At 44.4% G+C, this 21,920-nt stretch overlaps 1 protein-coding gene across 1 annotated transcript in view; it reads right to left on the bottom strand.

Annotated features, from left to right (window-relative positions):
- CFB (complement factor B) overlaps positions 1-21,920 on the bottom strand; it is a 95,651-nt gene that overhangs the window by 1,319 nt on the left and 72,412 nt on the right. The window contains exons 26-35 of the mRNA XM_053293384.1: positions 21,476-21,628; positions 13,379-13,477; positions 11,335-11,472; positions 8,017-8,114; positions 6,258-6,375; positions 5,670-5,817; positions 4,352-4,431; positions 2,782-2,900; positions 1,140-1,272; positions 449-498 (exon numbers count right to left, since the gene is read on the bottom strand). Of these exons, the coding sequence (XP_053149359.1) occupies positions 449-498; positions 1,140-1,272; positions 2,782-2,900; positions 4,352-4,431; positions 5,670-5,817; positions 6,258-6,375; positions 8,017-8,114; positions 11,335-11,472; positions 13,379-13,477; positions 21,476-21,628 (1,136 nt within the window). The remainder of the gene's footprint in view (positions 1-448; positions 499-1,139; positions 1,273-2,781; positions 2,901-4,351; positions 4,432-5,669; positions 5,818-6,257; positions 6,376-8,016; positions 8,115-11,334; positions 11,473-13,378; positions 13,478-21,475; positions 21,629-21,920) is intronic.

Here is a 21,920-nt window from a genome sequence, read left to right as displayed (position 1 = left end):
CCAGGTGAGCAACTTGCTCAGACAAGGGCCCAAAGTGGAATGAGGTGGTCCTCAATATCCCCAGGCTTATCCTACCCTTCTGAAGCTCTGCCTCCCTGCCTGGAGATCAGAGAGATTTAAAGGGGAAATCCTCTGGCCTGAGTCTAGTACTCTGCCACCATTCCGTCAGGTTTCTTCTGGCCCATTGCCACAGTAATTGTGCAGACTTGGGGTAGTGCCAATGATGTGGAAAAGGCTGGTTCATTGGGGAGGCTCAATGAGTGTCAGTTCCAGATCTCCGTTTCTGGAGTTTCCCAGGTGGCAGGCTCAGACTCCAGCCTGGTGTCAGAGTTTGGGGCTGGGAATGGGTCTGGGACTGGCTTCTCTGTCCTGACTGCTCCCCACTTCTCAGGATAGGACTCTGCACTACTGCTCAGGGCTGAGGTCATGACACCCGAGTACCACTCACCTGGATGTAACGGTGTCTTTTATCGACTAAGAGGGGACCTCCAGAATCACCTGCAAAGGGAAATAGGGGATTAACTGTGGCGCTCAGGTGTAGGCAGGATGGCGCTCTAGAATTGAAATGTGAATATTGGAAGTCAAGAATCTTGGTAGGGTTCCATACACACATGGACACACACCAAGATGCCCATTCTGCAACAAGACCCAAATCAGAATGAAATAATGTAGAGGAGGAAGGAATGGACTGAAAGTGGTAGGGTGGTCAGAAAGGGCAATTCATTATTTTATCCTGAAACAAATTGCAGTTGTGAGGGACTTGGATTAGGACCATAAGGGCCTGCCTGGAGGCCCTTATAAGCCCCCTTCCGCCCACAGTCGCAATTTACAAGGGGGCCCAATTAAGCTGTTAATTCAGTTTAAAAGAAACAGCACATAGGCTTTAAGTATATGCTTAATGTTCAGTTTGAATGTAGTTCTCTTTGAGGAGGAAGCCAGCATGACGTATGAGAGGTAGTATGGAAATAAAGCATGGCCTCCTGAATAGGCCCTACAAAAGTACGCAAAGATCTTCAGTCATCTTCCTGTGAACACAGCTCTGGTGCTAGACACAAAGCTGCCTCTCACGCAGCTCTAGCTATGATGTCTGGCTGTCCTAAGAGGAAGGCATGGGTAGAGACAAGGCTACTAGTCCTCACCTTTGCAAGTGTTGGGGTCCACTTCAGGATCAATGCCCCCTGTGCAGAGGAAACGGTCGGTCACTACCTGTGAGATGTCAGTGACGTTTTTGTAGTATTTGGCTTTCCTGGCATCTTCCTCACAGGCCGATTTCTGAGGGGAGAGATGGAAGGGTGCATTTACTAAGGCAACCTGATGTAACTAGAAGAGAGCCAAAGGCTTTGCTATCAGATATCCCACTATATCAGTTCATGCTGTGCACAGATCACACGACACCAGTATGGCCTTGTAACATACCCGATGATATGTGAAAGGAATTTAGGTCCAAAACTTCACTACTGCTGTACGTTGCACAGAGTAGATCAGCTGTGGTGGGTAAGTTATCTTTTAAGGAAGCTTGTTTGCATTATTGATCTCATTCCTCATTACTGGATATGCTTCAGAGGAATCCCAGAGTCCTCAAAACCAAGTTTGAAAACCATTGGGTTAGGGTTATTCAGGAGATCTCAAACTTGGGTCTTCACATGTTGTTGGACTATGACTCCCATCATCCCCAGCCACAATGGCTAAACCACTGTGACTGAGGATGATGAGAGTTGTAGTCCAACAACACCTAGGGACCCAAGTTTGAGAACGCCTACAGTAATCAGTTGAAAATCTTTTGATCAATTAAGAAGGTACCCCCAATTAACTGGGCAGCAGTTTTATATTGCCAGTAATTAACAAGTACCTACAAGAACCAAAACATGGCACCATTTTGGAAAAGGTATTCCTCATCTTTCTCACAAAAGGGAATGCCTCTTTCAAGATGGCGCTGCAACATATACATTGTCTAAAAAACAAAGAGACTGTGCTTTATTCCTTCAGAACTATTGTTTTATTATGTCAAGATTTACTCAATTAATTGATTAATTAAAACACAATTAACCAATTAGCATTCCTTAATCCGATGGCACCCCTAATTCATTTATTTATTACTGTCTTACAGGATTGCCCTGAGGATAACTGAGAGCTGTTATTTAGCTCAGTTGCTTATGTTCTCATTTTCTCTCTTGTCCTCTCAATTACTACTTTTAAGGTGCCGTCTGGGTTCCGAGCAATTGTCCCTCTGAGACAAGATGGTTCCCAGCTTTGAGGGCATTTCACGCTCTGTTGCAAACACACCTTGGAAACCAGAGAGCAGGCAGGGGACTTAGACCTATATGGCAATGCCGACAACTAATGACAGGTCTGTGGTATGGCAAAGGGAATACAGCAGGGTCGTGCTGTCTGACCCACAAGAGTTCTCACGTGGTTGGAACATACTCTTGTGGGAGACAGAAAGTCCTTTGTGAGATTGTCCAAGGTGCACAGGAAAGAGAAATAAAGCACCAATGGGAAGAATAGCTCTTGAGGTGACAGCCTTGTCTCCGAGGAAGCAGTAAGGCATGTTGGCTATTTGTCCAGAAGAGGAGGATAAGGGTGAAGCAAACCGCCCCTCCCTCTATACCAAGGCACCACAGAGGTGGAGTTTGGGGAAGCCGCTGCCAGTGTGTGTAGACAATACTGAGCTAGATGGACCAGTGGCCTGACTCAGTATAAGGCAGCTCCCTATGTTCCTAAGAAGTGCCTAATATTGCTAGTACACTTTGCTCAGAATGGGTGCCTAGATGCTGTCCTCACCTTTTCACCAGTCTTGATCTTCACATTGCTGCGACGCAGCCCAGGCCCCAGAGCATTGCTGTGTTCACAGCTGGTTACAAAGAAAGAAGGAACATTGCCAACAGGCAGGAGCTCTTGTTCTGGGAAAAACAAGGAACACCAAATATGACTAGGGTGCATTGGCAAGGCTATGAAGAGGAGTCAGTTTTGGTGAATAGGGGAGGGGGAGAGAGAGAAATGCAGGTCAAAATTCAAGTAGAACAATGGTGGCCGACCCTTTTGAAATCAGTGTCACAAGTCCAGTCCAAAGAATGAGATAATGTGCATCTATGGTTCATTTAAAGGCCCCCTGTGTCTTGGGTTGCTTCAACCCAAGAACTTTAGAACTGCTTTTCTGCAGAATAAAAATGGTGGCTTCATACAGCACTTAATATACCATTATAATACCCAGCAATGTCCTTGTGGTCAAGGACCATCTATAATCTTTACTCAGAAGTAATCCCGGTTATAGAAGGTCCCTTGTAATGCTAATTAAAACTTTCCTTCCTGAACGTTTTACCTATTGTATTACTTTCTTCTTGCTGGAGAATCAGTGGTGAATTGAACCTCAGTTATTCAGTTTCTTTTCCCTTAGACTGGGTGCTTTAATTGCTGGTTTATCTGAACCCCCCTTCCACATACACACATTTATATAAAATACTGCTATTTGCTATAAAAGAAAGTTTTGGTTTTTTTTAAGGAAAGGAAACCAGTAATCAAAGCTTCTCTCCCCCAAGACCAGAAACTGACTAATGGACAATTCATCACTAAATTTCCCAGCTGTGCTGAATGGGAAGCAATAAAATGGGGCAGAACCTGAAAAACAAGGAAACATTTAATTAAAGACACAATAGCCTTTAAAAGCTTTGATAGCATAGTGGACAAGCTTGCACTGCAATTTTTGTTTGTGTGATCAGCACAAATCAGATGAAAATACAGGACACAGAGGAAATATTGGAATGCAATGATGTGGCAATGACACCATCTGTATGCTCCATAAAAAGTGGGGAAACAAAGGATGCCAATTCCATAGAGAAGGCCTTGCTGGAAAGCAACCTCGCAATATTTTGCCTCTAGTCTACTGAGCTGGGAAGCTAGAGAGGATGACAGGTATGTAAGCCCAATTCTGCACCATGACCACCAGTTATAGGGGACCTATTGCTTCAGTTAAAGCACAAATGTATTTTGCATAGGCTGCCAATGGCATCCCTACCACAAGCTGGTCACTCTCAAAGTGAGAGAATTCTCTGCCACGGGATGTGGCAACGGCCACCAGCTTAGATTATTTTAAAAGGGGGTTAGACAAATTCATGGAAGATAGGTCTACCAATGGTTACTAGTCCTGATGGCTATGGGCCACCTCCAGCCTCAGAGGCAGGATGCCTCTAAAAACCAGTTGATTGGAGCAACAGCAGGAGAGAGAGCGCAAACCTTCATCACTTATCAGAGGCATCTAGTAGGCCACTATGGGAAACAGGATGCTGGACAAGACAGGTGTTGGGCCTGATCCAAGAGGGCTGTTCTTATGTTCTCAAAAGAGACTACTTCTTACCATGGTCCCTACAAGTGGTCTGAGGATGAGGCTTCCTTAGAGCCCGTGTGGTTCCAGCTGTACATGGTAGGCAGACTGGCCTGTAGAAAGAGAACAGCAGGGGAAAATTAGTTGGGCATCACCACCTCTCCGCACTTTGCTTCACGTCATGTTCCGTCCCCACCCCTGGTCCCCGCTCATATCTTTGGACAGTGTAAACATTTCCCATTCAATTATTAGCTATCTTGTCCAACCTCTTCCCACTTCTCTAAAACCAATTGCCTGTACACTCCTGCCCATACCAGCTTTACATGCAAGGCTGAATGTGTGCCAGAGTTCAGCCGGGGCTATAATGCCAGGAATCTGTTCTGGAATACATGAAGAGCCAATGGATGAAAATAACCTCAGCTGATGAACCTCACTTCCCACACTAGGTAACTTACACACAGTCAGTCTCCACACACTCCATCCTACTGAGCAGCTGTGTTGTCCAGCTGCTGAATGAGGCAGGAGGAGAAGTCTTCCTACCCAGCAGAAGGCTAGCAAATTATCACTGCCTGTGCCTCCTACCATTTTCTGTGGGTTGTTTTTTTTTACACTAGCACATGATCAGAAAACGGGAGTGCGCACAGCTCCCAAACTTGGGTAGGACACTTGGCCTACCCTATTTGGCACCATGTGAACAAGCCTGATATTTCCCAGCCAACTACTTGACATCTTTTAAGTGGCAATACCAGGGACTGAACCAGGGATCCTATCTTTGCAAAGAATATGCTCTTCTCCCCCTGAGCTACAGCCTGACACAGGGTTAACGGTTACTGGGAAATGACCAGAAGTCATAATTCAGGTTGAGAATGCAACAATACACAGCACAGAACGTTCTGCCCTCCAAACACAGAGGCTTTTTACAAATGTTGCCTGTTCCATTTCAAAACACATCTCCCCAATGTTGAAGACCAGCAGCTTCTTTTTCAGAGTAAATAGCTCAAGATTGTGTCCTAAATGTATCATACATATGATACACAAAGCTGCCTTCTACTGAGTCAGACCACTGGTCCACCCTGGAGCTCCGCATTGTCTTTGGCAGCAGCCCTCCACAATTCTAAACATGACTCTTTTCTAGCCCTACTTGGAGATGCCACAGACTGAGCCTGGGGCCTTCTGCATGCAAAACTGCTTGCTCTGCCACTGAGTGCTGCAGCAGAACGAGCAGATTACCTCTGGGTGGCCTTAACAACATCTACATCTTGGACCCTTCACTTCGGGAACAGGCGGGATTCCCCACCTCAGATGGAATCAAATCTCATGTCCCTTTTATTTTTCTTCCCCTTTATCTCACCTTGCAGCGGGACGGAACTTGACTTCTCTGCTGAGATTCACTAGGGCAATATCATAATCATAAAATTCAGGGATTCCATGCGCTTGTAGCTTCCCAATACTGTACTTTGGGTGGGATCGGAGACCTACCACATCAAAGCTCTCCTTGCCTAGAGAAGAAGAAAAAGAAGAAGAAGAAATATGGGCTTCCTGGAGACATCCACAGACGTTAGCAGGCCAGCATGGTGTAGTGGTTAGAGTGCTGGACTAGGACCGGGGAGACCTGAGTTCAAATCCCCATTCAGCCATGAGACTTGCTGGGTGACTCTGGGCCAGTCACTTCTCTCTCAGCCTAATCCTCTTCACAGAGTTGTTGTGAGGAGAAACCTAAGTATGTAGTACACCACTCTGGGCTCCTTGGAGGAAGAGCGGGATATAAAATGTAAAAAACTAAATAATAAATAAATAAAATGATGCTTTTCTCCATGGCATGAAAACATCATCTACTCATTTCTGCATATCCAGTAGCTGTTAGACACAATAAAAGGCCAGGATGGGGTTTTTCTGACCAATTAGCAACCTTCTCCCACCTTGAGAGAATTTGGCTTACCAATCCTGACAGATATCTGCTCGGCCTTATCATCTATGGTGAAGCAGTGGGCTGCAGTCAAGACGAAATACTTAGAAACAAGGGCTCCTTTGCAGTGCTCATATCCACTCCCAGAACGCTTTGATTTGAAAGAAAAAAAGCATTAGGGATAGGTGAGGGCGGCCAATGAGGAAGAGCATTTCAGTACAAACTTGTAACATGATTGTAATTTAATTGTAAACCGCCCTGAGCCATTTCGGAAGGGCAGTATATAAATCAAATTAACAAATAATAAATAAATAAATGATGGCCTCACACTCCAGCTGATTCCTTGTCTGCTTTGAAAAGCTGGAGAATTAATTGCTGTCCTTCAGCTTCTTTGGGTCCCTTTGTTAAATATCCTAACATTTCTGGCTGCCTGGTTTGTGTTTATCAACAGACACGGCAGTAAAGCAGGGCTGCACAACTTCAGTCTTCCTTCTGTTTTTAGACTGCAACTCCCATAATCCCCAGCCACAGTGGGCAATAGTCAGATAAGATGGGGGTAGTAGTCCAACAGCCACCTAGTGGTGCAGCAGGGAGGTAACTTGCCTAGGGAGCAAGAGGTTGCTGGTTCAAATCCCCGCTGGTATGTTTCCCAGACAGTGGGAAGCACCTATATCGGGCAGCAGCAATATAGGAAGGTGCTGAAAGGCATCATCTCATACTGCATGGGAGGAGGCAATGGTAAACCCCTCCTGTATTCTACCAAAGACAACCACAGGGCTCTGTGGTTGTCAGGAGTCGACACTGACTCGTCAGCACAACTTTACCTTTAATCGTCCAACAGCTGCAGGAGGGCCGAAATTGTGCAGCCCTGCAGTAAAGCCTGCGTGGATATTATTTTACACAAGTACTTAATGCCCTTCCAATGGAACTTCCTGTTTCTGAGAGAAAGCGCCAAACTACATGTTACATTAAGCATGTGACTATGGAGAATGTGTTTGTTTGTTTTCTTCAACAAATAGCAGCTGCAAGGAAGGAATTGTAACAATCTTTTGTCCATATATACCAACTAAAGAATGAGGACTAGCAAAGAACACAACTTTATTGGGAGCAAGTCTGAACATCAGTATTACACTAGGGCAGGCCAGGAGGTTTCAGCTTTTTAAAAACAAGCATACCCTTCCTGTTTGAGATCTTCAGCTCAGGTACCCCTTAGAGATTTTTGGCATGTATGTGCACATACACACACACACAAATCTGCACACAGTAGTTAAATATTAAGTTAGGTGATAGGCTGTTACAGTCACTGGCTTACATCCAGACTAAGTTACACATGAATTTCCATTGAAATTAATAAAACAAGTAAATTTGTCCCACACATTTCAATAGCACTACTCATGAGTAGCTTAATCTGGATATAAACCAGTGACTGCCATAGCCAGAGCTGCACCTTAATCACAAGTCAGTGGCTCGGGGAGATGGGAAGGCTCTGAGTACCCCTTAAGGTTACCCCTAGTTGGGAACCACTATACTCGGCTAAAACCAGCTACAGTCTGGCCCCAAACCAAACTGGGACTATGGTGGAGGCAAAGGGTTAAATTCCCCTTCCCTACAACATGGTCCTGATCTGGATTTGGCCACTCCACAATTGCTATTTACTGGATAAAAAGGAAGCACGTTGGCCCCTTAATGTAACATGCAATTTGGTCCCTAAATTCAATTCTTCTATGTGCTGTCAGGACAGAGGGCCTAACATATTTTCTAAAGCCCGAACAAGAATTACAGTTGAACTTACCCTGATGTGAATATTAACATGCCAAGGATTTTTTTCCTGGTCGTCTGCACCTTTGAATTCCTTGGCCAAACCACACATGCTGAAAACCTCATTCTCATCTGAGAGGAGAAAGACGCAGTTGTCAGAGCTTCTGGGATACTAAATTCTCTAGAAGGAGAGGAGCCTAATAGTAGGTTAAATATGAGGCAAGGAGTGGGGCTAGGACTCCTGGGTCCCTGGGAAGGGAAGTAGGTGGGACAGGAGGTGACTAAAAGCCCCACTCATGTTTCTAGGACAATAATCTAGACAATGTTGCATACTGCAGCAAACAACCCCAACTGATGGGGTCTTAGCTGTCAGTGACTGACTGGGAGAGAGATCTTGGGGTCAAGGTGTACAGCTTGTTAAAAGTGTCAGTGCACGGCAGCTGTGAAAAAGGCAAATTCCATGCTAGGGATCATTAGCAAGGGGTTTGAAAATAAACTGCTAATATTATAATGCCCTTATAACAAATCCATGATGCCATATTTGGAGTACCGCATACGGTTCTGGTCTCCATATTACCATGCTCCTTCCTTCCATATTTTAAAAAAATCAATTAAACACACATCTTTTTAAAAATGTTTTAAAATGTTTTATCTGCTGTTTATATCTGGTAGGTTCTTTAGTTTCTATAGTTCTCCATTTTTAGCTTTTTATGAATAACTTTTAATTCAAAACATTTTTTTAAAATGTAATTTTAAATGTGCTTTTAGTCTGGTCTTTTAACTTAGCTTTATTAATCTTTGTAACATTGTATCTATTTTATTAATGTTGTGAGCGGCCCTGAGCAGTAGTGTACTGGAGGGGTGAGGTATAAGCATTAGAAATAAACACACAGATAAATAAATAAATGACATCGAAGAACTGGAACAGGTTCAGAAGAGGCAACCAAGATGATCAGGAGCCTGGGGCAAGGCTACAGCATCTGGGGCTTTTTAGTTTGGAAAAGAGGCAACTACAGTGAGACATGATAAAGGTGTATAAAATTACGCATGGAGTAGAGAAAGTGGACAGAAAGAAATTTCTCTCTCTTTCTCACAATACTAGAACCTGGGATCATCCCATGAAACTGAAGGCCAAGAAATTTAGCACCAACCAAAGCAAGTACTTTTTCACGCAGCACATAATTAATATATGGAATTCTTTTCCACAGGATGTGGTGAGGGGATTCTCGGCCATGGGATGTGGTGATGGCCACTAGGGATGTGCGCGGAACCGGCAATGACTGGTTCGAAGGTGAGGGGGGATAACTTTAAGGACTGGGGAAGGTGCTCTGACACACACACCCTGGTGCATTTCCCCGGGGTCCCAGCGGGGTGGCAGACTACCTCCTTGCCACCCCAATACGTCACAGACTGGAAGTGGCCACTGCACATGCACACGTTGCGATGTGCTGCCGGTCTTTCAAACTGGTTTGGAGGCCCATAAAGGGCCTCCGGGCCGGTTTCGTGCACATCCCTAATGGCCAGTAGCTTGGATGGCTTTAGAAGGGGCTTAGAAAAATTCATGGAGGACAGGTCTATCAGTGGCTACTAGTCTGGTGGCCATAGGCCACCTCCAGCCTCAGAGGCAAGACATCTCTAAATTACAGTTGCAGGGGAGCAACAGCAAGAGAGAGGCCATGCCCTCACCTCTTGCCTGTGGACTTCTCAGAGGCATCTGGTGGGTCACTGTGCGAAACAGGATGCTGGACTAGATAGACCTTGGGCCTGATCCAGCATGGCTATTCTCAGGGGTGCTGTTAGGCACAGACCTGGGGGCCCAGGTCCATGTCCCCACTCTCCTAGAGGGCCCCCATGATGTTCCCCAAAGGAAAAAAGGGCCCCTTTCATATTTCTGGAATGGCTTGGCCTAGAGTTCTGAAATTTGGCAAAGATGTACGACAGTTAATTGGGACTCTCTGTATTAATTTTAAAGCATATTGGCCAATCTATTGATTTTTAATTATTTTTAAAATGTTAAAAAACTTTCCAAAAAAAAGTCCTGTAAGTGCCTCATTTCATGGCAGAAAATTTACAAAAACTTCTAGAATGGAAGTCTCCCCACCACTGGACCATCATTCCACCCCCACATGGAGGAATCTGTCTTTCATTGTCTTCATAAAAAAAAGATAAACATCACCCCACTTTAGACCCCCTTTTATATTTCCAGAATGACTTGGACTAGAGTTCTAAAATTGGACACACGTGTAGGACAGATGAGTAGGACTCATCTGATTTTGGATATTGAAGTGGTTAATCCACTGATTTTTAATAATTTTTTTATTTTTATTTTTAAATGTCAAAAAAAGTCAAAGTCCAAAAGTAGCTTGTTTCAATGGCATAACATTACAAAAACTTCTGGAACTGAAGCCCACTGATTCCCTGCCCCTGGAACATCATTCCACCCCCATGTGAAGGCATCTGCCCTTTGCCTTCATAAAAAAGTGCAACATTTGCCCAACCCTTTACATTTCCAGAATGGTTGGGCTTAGAGTTCTGAAATTGGGCACACATGTAGTCCAAGATGGCAGGACTCTGTATTTTTATTTCAAGGAAATTGGTCAATCCTGTGATCTTTAGTCCTTCCCCCACCGCTTTCCCCCCAAAATGCACTCTGGCCCAGATCTGTGGGTTTGTGGTAAATGATCAAGAAGATGTATGGGTTATTGGGTTGCTGTATAGTCCTTTCCCTCACAAATGCACACTGGCCCCATACCTGTGGGTTTTTGGTGAAATGTATATAGATGGAAAGGATGCTTCTTTTGTAGGCCAGGTGGTGGTGGGGCTCATTAGGTTCAGGGTCCAAAATCACCTAGCTGCACCCTCTGGCTGCTCTTATATTCTTAACAGGAGCCATGATGGATCAGATCCAAGTCCAGCTAATCCAATCCAGCATCCTGTTTCACACAATGGCCAACCAGCTGCTGCTGAGAAGCCTACAAGAAGGGCATGAAGGCAATAGCCCTCTCCCCGTATTGTTCCCCAGCAATGGGTATTCAAAGGTATACTGCTCCTGAACTTGGAGGTTTCATATAGCCATTATAGCTAACAGACTCATCTTCCATGAATATGTTCCTTTCAAGTTGTGTCAACAAAAGAAGGTTTGAGTTAAAGATTCTGCTAATGCTACCGACTAATGAAAATACATAGAAATGTATTAGAACTAAACTATACTGAAATATTAAATAGGTGAAAAACATAAAAATCCATAATGTGTTTTAAAGCAATTTCCTGAAAGTGTGGTAAACAAACAACCTGGCAATTCACCCTTGGTTGAGTAAATGGTGGAAATAATTCAAAGGTAGGTTCATATTACCAATCATGTTATCAAAGGCCTCCTGTAGGTCCTTGATGTCTTTGAGTTTGAAGCTGTGTGTCTCTCCGGTTTTTTTAGATGCCAGCTCATTCATGTTATCTGTGTTGACCAAACTCCCGACACCAAAAACGTAAACATCTAGGTACAAATATGGATGGAGGCACATGTGAGAATACTTAATGAGGCTCCAAGTGAAAAAGGCAGCCATGCATCTAACACTGTACTACAGATGCCATCACATGGCATAAGAGCTATTTTCATACATCAGTGAGAGTATGCGCAAGTACCTTTGAAATCAATTCATGATCTACACCTGGGTTCCAATTCCCTTCACCATTAGCTATATTTAGCATGATTATTGTGGTTAGGAACACAGGAAGCTGCTTTATACTGAGTCAGACCATTGGTCCATCTAGCTCAGTACTGTCTACACTGACTCTCCAAGGTTATAGGCAGGAGTCTCTCCCAACCTTACCTGGAGATGCCAGGGAGTGAACCTGAAAAAAGCAGGCGCTCTTCCACTGAGCTATGACCCCATACCTAAGGGGAATATCTTACAGCGCTCACATGTAGTCACCCATCCAAAGGTAAACCAAGGTGGACCTTAGCAAAGGGAACAATTCATGCTCACTACCATAAGTCCAGTTCTCCTCCATACTACTTCCTCTCCCTATGACTGCATCCATACTTAGTAGTGGCCTATATGGATGAAGCGGGTAAATGAGCCACAGTGTTAAGCTCTGCTGCTGTGTTAACCTCAGGTTGGGGTTATCAACCCAGACAAATGAGCAGACTGGGCACCTGAGGTTAACACGGTGGTGGAGGAGGTGAGGCCGAACAAGGCAGCTAGGCCATGGAGAGGAGAGTGGGAATGAGCCACACCTGTGACTCGTTTACCACCACCCCCGTTCCATCCACTACTGTTCATACTCCTGATTAAGTTCCTATGAAACTCTGGCCCATCAGCTTCCCATAATGCACTTGCATATTTGTAATGGTGGCTTCCTCACTAGAGCCCTTGAGTGGTGGTAAGGCATTGCTTCTCTGCAATTGGCTAGAAGTGGATTTAAAAATGAAGATTCCACACAGCATTTGAAATACCCTTCCCCCAGTGACTGCCTCTATAATGTCTACTCACAAATACATTACATATAGTAATGGTGAGGTCCTTTCTTCCAGTGCTAATTGTACACTTCCTGTTTGCAGGTTCAATCCATTTCATTGTTTCCTGGTTTACCATTTCATTGTTTCCTGGTTTACCATGATTAGTACCAAATTGCTGTTGGAAGTGAGGGATTCTGCACTGTCTCATGTCTCAATGACAGAGGGGGACAGACTAGTGGGTCAGAGGGCTAGAGGGGTCAAGACATTGGTCATTCCTCCTCTCTACTGCTCTGACACTATCCCTTTGATATATAGATTGCTACTCTCAGGGACTTCCTTCCTTCCTGCCTCCCTTCTTTCCTCTCTTCTCCCTATCACACACACGCTTGGCTCTCCCTGCACCATGTGTGCACAGAGATGCAGACAGCATCTGTCTGCATCCAGCTAGCTAGCTAGATTACAGATTCTATCTCTCCACTTTCCTATCTAGAATGGAGTTCTCCAATAAAGACTCCTCATATTGATTTGAAACTATGAACTGGCTCCAAGTTTCTTTTGGCTCTTAGCAGACACGCATGCCTGGGCAGACTCCACTGTGTTTTGCCTCTGTGTACTCTGCTGTAATAGAAGGGTATCTCTTACCAGAGAGAATTCCCAACAATTGCCTCTTATTTAGTCAGATTTTGTTCACTCTGGAATCTATGTATGTTAAATTACTGGTTTCTTTCCATTGTTATTGTTGCCCTGTATATGATCTGTACTTGCTGAATTGCTTAGGATCTAGCTATTGTTATATATTTACTATTTGTATTTAATTTCTATTGCATATTCATATTAGTATATTCGCTCCCCAATAAGCAGCCTGGAGGTTGATGGCTCCCCAGGCACCCTGATATTTTCCATTCCCTCTCCCACAGGCCCACTCATCAGCACATCTTACCCAAGTAGTCCTCACGAGGTTTGAGGGGGTGCCCAATACTGAGGAAATCCCTGATTTTCCTGATGACAGGAACTGGGGTACCCCCCATGTTATAGTCTCCTGGAAAGAGAGGAAAATGGTTACATTAGAGAGTGGGTTGGAGCTGGGATGCTTGTAAGCTTTTAGGTGGACAGAAAACCACCATAAGGAACCACCATAAGAAAGCTTCATAAGCAAATCATCAGAGGGCAGGGCTAGATTCAATGGAACGTCTTATACCAAGTCAGATCATTGGTCCATCCAGCTCAGTATTGTCTACATTGACTAGGAGCAGCCCTCCAAGGTGTCAGGCAAGATTTTCTCTCAGCCCTACCGGAAGAAGCCAGAGAGTGAACCTGGGGCCTTCTGGATACAAGTATGCAGATGCTCTTCCACTGAGCCATGACCCCATCCCTAAGGGGAATATCTTACAGTGCTCACACGTAGTCAGCCATCCAAATGTAAATTGAGGTGGACACTGCTTAGCAAAGGAGAAAAGTCATGCTTGCAACCACAAGACCAACTCTCCTCCCCACTTAATGGGCTTGTTAGGATGGTCCGCCTTCAGAGGCTTATGAATCCTAATGGATTCCTGACGGCTCTAGGGGAGTTTCCTATTGAGAGAATGGACAATCCTGTTGATGCCCTGGTTTCCCTCCAGTATGAGGAGATAGGTTGGGCAATTGACATGGTTCCTCTCCTGATCCGCCAAGTCCAAGCAACTCCCTGGTATACAGGTGAGTTGCGGACAATGAAGCAGGCGGAAAACTCAGGAATGTGACCAAACATAGGCTAGAGCCCATTTTAGCGCCTATTCTATGGTGGTGATGGCAACGAAGAAATCTTACTTTTCTGCCACCATTGTGTCTGCTCAATGTCACCCAGTGGAGCTTTTTCGAGTGAGGGCCTCCTAGGTGAGGGCGCCAAAGACCATCAAACAGAACCCTCAGCAGCCTGCTGTGACCAATTTGTGCTTCATTTTGTGGATAAGATCACTATCATCCATTCTGACTTGAATGCTAAGGTTGTTGCAGCACCAGAACTGGATTTTGCCAACTCACCGTCCGGTCTTGTTATATTAGATTGTTTTCAGTATGAAAACCTGGAGGTGGACAGGCTTCTTGGATGGCTGAAGCCTACCACGTGTGTCCTCGACCCTTGCCCTTCATGGTTGGTGAAGGCTGCTAGGGAGGGGCTGGGTCCATGGGTGGCCGGGGTGGGGAATGCCTCTCTACAGCAGGGGGTGGTATACCCTCAGCTGAAGGAGATAGGCCTCTCATAAAAAATACCTCTTTGGACCCAAAAGATTTGAATAAAGTCCGATCAGACTCTAACCTCCCCTTCTTGGGCAAGGTGGAGAGTGTGGAGGCGTCTCAGCTCCAGGCACCCCTGGATGAATCTGATTACTTAGATCCTTTCCAGTCTGGCTATGACCTGAATAACGAACAGAAACTGCCCCAGTGGATGACCTACACCAAGAGATAGACAGAGGGAGTGTTATTCTGTTGATTCTCCTGGACACCCCTTGCCCCCAGCTCTATGATTCCTCCGGGTTTAGACCATCTAGCCCAGCATCCTATTATTTACAGCTTTCTAGAAAGCTCACAAGAAAGGCACCAAGGCAACAGCATCCCCTTTAGCTTGCCCCCAGAATCTGGTACTCAGACGTATGCTGCTTCCCAGGGTTCGCATCAGAACTTGGCATTGTCACTCAGTCACAGGAATGACTTCAAGGGGTAGGAAGCCATAGCAGGCGCACCTCCACAAATATTCCCACTCTCCCTTTCGCTCTCCCATCTGCCAGACTGGAAGTTTATAGCAGACAATACAGTCATAGTATATTATGGTCCTATAGCTTGAATTAATTCTTTTAAGAGGCCTCTGTTGTTTAAAGAAACCTCATTCATCTAGAACAGGGATTCTCAAACTTGGGTCCTCAGGTGTTATTGGACTTCAACTCCCATAATCCCCAGCCTCAGTGGCCTTTGCTTGAGGATTATGGGAGTTGAAGTCCAATAACACCTGAGGACCCAAGTTTGAGAATCACTAATCTAGAATGAGGAACAAGCAGCAGAAGCCAATGCAGCCGGATAGGTAGGAGACTCCTCCAGTCTCCCAGGAGCCAGGCCAACACCTTAGCATCTTTCCTGACCAGGAACTAGGCTGGGTGAAACCATGTGTGCCAGGGGGAGGGGGGGAATCTCCCTTACAGATTTCCGCGGCCTGGTACTGACCTCTCTCTGCACCCCTAGTTTTTCCTGCCCAAAGGTCCATCTTGGACAGGATAAGAAAATTAGCCTGGAAAGTAGATTGGAATGTTTGAATGAATCCACAAAGGTCTTTTTTTCTAGGAGGAATCTGGCCCATTTTCAGAATAAGTTTGAAAATATCAGGCAAGCATCATTAATAAGGTAAGTCCCTAAAGTCCCTAAATTACCTCACCTCTATAAGTATTTAATGTATATTCATTCTCATTATCCATAGAAGGTACTTTGCCACCTTGTTGCTCCCCCCAAATGATGCGTTGTTCTAGAGCTGTCCATGGTCTGTCTCTTGCTAAGGGGCATGCTTCCTCAGGGGCAGGGGCGGAGCCACCATTGGGCCAACGGGTTCAAAGAACTCGGGCCGCACCCAATCAGGGCCCTGACACACACACACACATTCCGCATCTGACGTCAGACGCGGGGCACTGGTTTAGCTCCCAAGCGGGGCCGCGCGGCCCCTTTGGGAGTTGCAAACCAACTCCCAAACGGAACCTCAAGGTTCCATTCGGGAGCCAGAGCATACCCCCTGAGTCTGATGTCAGATGTGGGGGGGGCGGGGTCAGTGGGGCCGCAGCCGCCGCCGCCACCGCCGCCACCGCAGCTCACAGGCCACAAGCAATCAGGCTCCGCGCCTACTCAGGGGGACTGCTGCCAACCCTTGGCCCTGCTGCCCCCCTTCCTCCTTGCTGTCTCTACTTGTCCGCTCCAAGTGTGCTTGCAGTGATAGTAGTGGGGAGGAGGAGCAGCAGCATCTGCTTGCCTCTCCCTCTGGGCAGTCGTGCAGGTTGGCCCCAGAGACAAAAGAGGGAAAGGGAGTGGGCAGTGGCAACAGCAGCAAGGAGGAAGTGGCCCATCTCAGGAAGGAGGGCCCATTGAGGACATCTTTCCCCAAAGCCCCCAGAACCGGGAGGTGACACTACTTCCTCTGTTAAACAAATTCCATTAAGCCAAGGCTTCTCAACCGTTGGCTCCCAGATGCTGGACTACATTGCCCATCATAACCAGGCCATTGTGGATGGGGATGAAACATCTGGGGACCCAAGGTTGAGAATCCCTGGCCCGCATCAAACTATCATAGCTAATTGACACAGTTGGGTACTTATGTTTCTTTTTAGATTGTGAGCCTTTGGGGTACAGGGAACCATCATATTTATTTTTCTATGTAAACCACTTTGAGAACTTTGAAGAGCGGCATATAAATATTCATAGTAGTAGTAGTACCATTTTGTAGGGAGAGTCGGCCTCCCCGTCAACATTCCCTTCACAAAGAAGAACAAGCCTCTTTGCGGGTCAGGGCCACTGTGCTAATAGGCCCTTTAACAAAAAACAAAAAACAACTCTGCTCCATGGGCAAGGGGAACAGAACACTGAACATGCTCAGAAGCACTTGAGCCACTTTGTGGACCCAGTTTGGGGTCAAAAAAGTAGGATGTTCCTCCATTAAATAGATAAACTGGCCCTATCCACCCCCAGCACAGTACCTCCAGTGACTGTTGCTGGTGTCTATCGTATGTTTCTTTTTAGACTGTAAGCCCTTTGGGGACAGGGAGCCATCTTATCTTATTTATTTATTATTTCTCTGTGTAATTATTTCCCTGAGCCATTTTTGGAAGGGCGGTATAGAAATCAAATTATTATTATTTATTTACACAGTCAGACAGGTGTTATTGACTGGTTTGTTTTATCCAGATATCGAGTCCTTCCCAAGGACCTGGGATGCCAGAATTTTATTGTCAATGTTGTTGCTGTTGTTATAGATATTGTCGCAGAATATAGGCTGTTCCCAGTAAAGCTGCTTTTTGTAATTGGCTGATGGTGATTTCTGTGGCCCCTATGGTGTTGAGGTGCTCTTCAAGGTCTTTTGGAACTGCACCCAGGGTGCCAATGACCACTGGGATTATTTTGGTCTTCTTCTGCCACAGCCTTTCAATTTCAATTTGTAGATCTTTGTATTTGGTGATTTTTTCTATTTCTTTTTCTTCTGTTCTGCTATCCCCTGGTATTGCTATGTCGATTATTTTGACTTGTTTTTCTTTCTGGTGTATTGTGTGGCAGATGTTTGTCTGTTTGTAGTCGGAAGTCCCATAATATTTTTACATCTTCATTTTCGACAACTTTTTCAATTTTATGGTCCCACCAATTCTTGGCTACCGGTAGCTTGTATTTTTTACAGATGTTCCAATGTATCATCCCTGCTACCTTGTCATGCCTTTGTTTGTAGTCAGTCTGTGCGATCTTTTTACAACAGCTGATCAGGTGGTCCACTGTTTCATCTGCTTCTTTACAAAGGCGGCACTTGCTGTTTGTTGTGGATTTTTTGACTTTTGCTCTTATTGCATTTATTCTTAGTGCCTGTTCTTGTGCAGCCAGTATTAAACCCTCTGTTTCTTTCTTCAAGTTGCCATTCTTAAGCCATTGCCAGGTCTTGGTGATGTCTGATTTTCCACTTATATTGTGCAAATATTGACCATGCAGGGGCTTATTTTTCAATTTTTCTGCTCAGTTCTTGACTTGTTCTTTCTTGTAGGCCTGCTTTGTCTCATTGGTGTTGAATAGTTTTGCGTTATTGACCATTTGAAGTGCATCTTCTTCACTGTCCTTGATATATTCTTCAAGGCCTCTTTCTTGTTTTTCCTGGTCTTACGATCTAGTGTCTCTAGCTCTGCCTGGGTCCAGTCTATTATTCCTGCAGTGTATCTGATAACAGGTATAGCCCAGGTGTTTATGGCTTGTATGGTGTTCCCGCCGTTGAGTTTGGACTTTAGGATTTTTCTAAGTCTCCTGATGTATTCACTTCCAATTTTTCTTTTAACTTCAGTGTGTGCGATGTTATCAGCCTGGAGAATGTGCAAGTATTTGTAATGTTCTTTCTTTTCCAGGTTCTTGATCTTGCTTCCATTGGGCAGTTCTGTTTTTCTTATTTTTCCTCTGTTCATTATTAATGCAGCACACTTGTCTAGTCCAAACTCCATTGCTATATCGCTACTGAATATATGGACAGTGTTTAGCAGTGATTCGATTTCTGACGGGGACTTTCCATACAACTTCAGATCATCCATGTACAGCAGATGGTTGATTTTACTGGATGTTTTAGATGTTTGGTATCCGAGGCCTGTTTTGTTTAGTATTTGTGAAAGTGGGGTCATGGCGATTACAAACAACAGAGGGGATAGTGAGTCCCCTTGGAAAATGCCTCTTCTAATGCTAACCTGTCCAAGTGTCTCGCCATTGATTGTTAACTGTGTACTCCACATGCTCATTGCTTTTTAAAATAAATATCTCAATGTTTTTGCTGACTCCAGTTGTTTCTAAAGATTTTAGTATCCATGTGTGAGGCAATGAATCGAAGGCTTTCTTGTAGTCAATCCATGCAACACTTAGATTGGTTTTTCTTCTCTTGCAGTTTTCTGAAATCATTTTGTCAATCAGCAGCTGGTCTTTTGTGCCTCTGGTGCTCGGGCAATTTCCTTTCTGTTCAACTGGAAGCTGTTTGTTAGTTAATAAGTGTTGCATCACTTCATCTGCTATTATTCCAGTTAATAATTTGAACATGGTTGGCAGGCAGGTTATCGGTCTATAATTGGAACTGCACCTTTTGCTGGGTCTTTCCTGATGAGATGAGTTTTCCCAGTTGTTAGCCATTGTTCAATATCACCTCCTTGCAAAATGTGATTGAACTGTTTTGATAGTTGTTTATGAAGGCTTGTTAGGTGTTTAAGCCAAAAGCCATGCATTTCATCGTCACCTGGAGCAGTCCAATTTTTAATTTTCTTTGCTCTTTCACTTATTAATTCTGGTGTTATTATTAGATCTTGCATTTGTTGGTTACATTTTTTGACCTCTTTCATCCAGCCTGCTTTTTTATTATAATCTATTGGATTGTCCCATAATTTCCCCCAGAATTGCACTGTTTCTTATTTATTTGGTGTTTCTATGTTTCTTGCAGTTTCTCCTTCTATGCTTTGGTAGAAATGTCTCTGATTCGACTGGAATTGGAGATTCTGCCTGTGTTGTGTAATTCTGGCTTCATACCTGCTAATCTTCTTTGACACTCCTGTTATTTGCTGCTTTATTATCTCCAGGACTTCTCTAATTTTCCTTGAATCGAGGGGTATTTTTGGATCAGATACTGTTTGGTGTTTTCATTCTTCAGCTTCTTGTCTTTCATATCTTTCAATTTACTAGCATCTGATCTAAGCCTGGAGATTTTATTTTCTAATCTAATCTTCCATTTAGGTGATGTTCTACTTTCTTTTTTTACAGGTCCACTGATCTTATATCCGAGCTCTTGTGTTGTTATTGTTGCTGCACTGTACATTAGTTGGTTTGTTTCTTGCAAATTATTGGTTGTTATTTCTGCAAGTGTAGCATTGACATCTTTTAATGCCTGAGCGAGTTGTTTTTTGGCAACTGTTTTTAGAGCTGGAAGTCAAACCCTGGTGGTTGTTTGGTTCATGTGCTCAGTTATTTTTTGCTTTAGTTCTTGTTGCTTTTCTGTTAAACGGCATTTAGGTTTCTGAGGTGAAGGCAAAGGGGCGTTTGCCTGGTTTTGATTTTGAAACAGTTCAGTAACAGTGGCATCCTCAATTTCCAACACCTCCTCCACCTGCGCCTGAGCAACTTCTTCAATTGGTGGTAATTCTTCTTCCATATCTTGAGCCTGTGTTGCTCTTTGCAGTTCTTCCAGCACAACTCCTGTGAATACTTTATTTCTTATTATGTATCTTCTCTGGTCTGCTAGCCTTTGTTCTGTTATTTCTGTATCTGGATGCTTCTCTTTCCAAATTTGGTACATTCTTTTTAAATAAACTCTTCTAGTTGGACTAGACTTGTAATAGCAGATCATTATTTCCTTGTTGGCATTTTTCGTATTTTTTTTTTCGGTTAAGCGACATTTCTTCCAGTAACCTTGCAGTCTCCAGCCCTGGTTGCTCAACTGAAGATCCTGAGTCCTGTTGCCCACTTGCCACCAGATGGCCAGGGACTCCAGCACCTGGCGCGGTCCATGTTGACCCGGGCGACGACCGATCCAGTATAGATTTATTAAAGTTACGTCTCACCATATTGTTGATGGGAGAGGCACTCTTTGTCTGGCTCCTCTGGTGAGACCTGTCCAGTATGGTTGGACCTCTGGCATAGCTCTCACCTTCCTCAGAGCACACAAGCCCCACAACCACACCAAGGTAGTGCCTCACTGGGGGATTATTATTATTATTATTATTATTATTATTATTATTATTATTATTATTAATAATATAATATAATCACTATAAAATGTCTTAAAACCAGAAAAGGTGGCAACCTCAGCCAAGGTGAGTGTTTATGGTGTGATAAAAAGAATTGTTCAAGAGCAACCAGATTCCATTGGAGGGACTACCCTTTGCATTTCCCTTCTTAATGTTGGACATGGAGTTCCAGTGCACCAACTATCCTAATGACCACTAGGGGCATTGGGAGTAGAGGTAGTTAGTGAGGGTCTCCTTTATCTGTCCCTGCTTTGCCTCTGTTCTATGACCCCTGCTTTGAGTCCTCAGGTACTTCCTGTAGTGAGTCAGTCCTCTCCCTTCCCTCCTAGAGAGAAGATGGAAACATCGCTCTCTCTCCCTATCTATTCATTATGTAGCTGATAGATAGGATAGGTCTTTCCTATCCCAAATGTATTTCACTAATAAACCTATTTAGTTTAGACTCTACAGTGATTGCCATGCGTTTCACTCTAAATAGCTGCAACAACTAAACTCTGCATTCTAACTGGAGTGGTAGCTTCCTTGGTGCTTTGCCAAATAATCACAAACCCCAACACTTAAGGTCTCACCATCAGACAGGAGGATGATCACATGGCGTGTGCTGGTGGCAACAGGAGCGGGATTCTGTCCATCTTTCTTTTCTTTCATTTCTTGGTTGACCATCATTTCATAAACAGCAGTCAGGCCTCTATGGATGTTGGTTCCAGGCTTAAGCTTGTGTTCTGGGGAAGAAAGAAAATGGGCCAATTTGTCATATAACTTGCTGCTTCCTCCCCTCCAGTGCTCCTTCACCTGCTTGAGCCGTCACTCATTCTCTCTCTCTCCCTCCTTCCTCCAGTGATGTTATTTAAACTGCCCAGTAGGCCACTCCAGAATGTTCTCCACACAGCAAGCTCTACCGTGGAGTTTCTAGGAGGCTTTACTGGGAACTCAAAGTTATCCCAAAAACCTGATGCAAAAAGTGGATTTTTTTAACCCAGATATAAATTGGGCTGCACTCTTAACGTGCAGTGA

The sequence above is a fragment of the Hemicordylus capensis genome, chromosome 2 (assembly GCF_027244095.1).
Source record: "Hemicordylus capensis ecotype Gifberg chromosome 2, rHemCap1.1.pri, whole genome shotgun sequence".
Taxonomy (NCBI): Eukaryota; Metazoa; Chordata; class Lepidosauria; order Squamata; family Cordylidae; genus Hemicordylus; species Hemicordylus capensis.
Note: the sequence above shows the minus strand (reverse complement) of the source record. Positions and strands in the feature narration are given on the sequence as shown.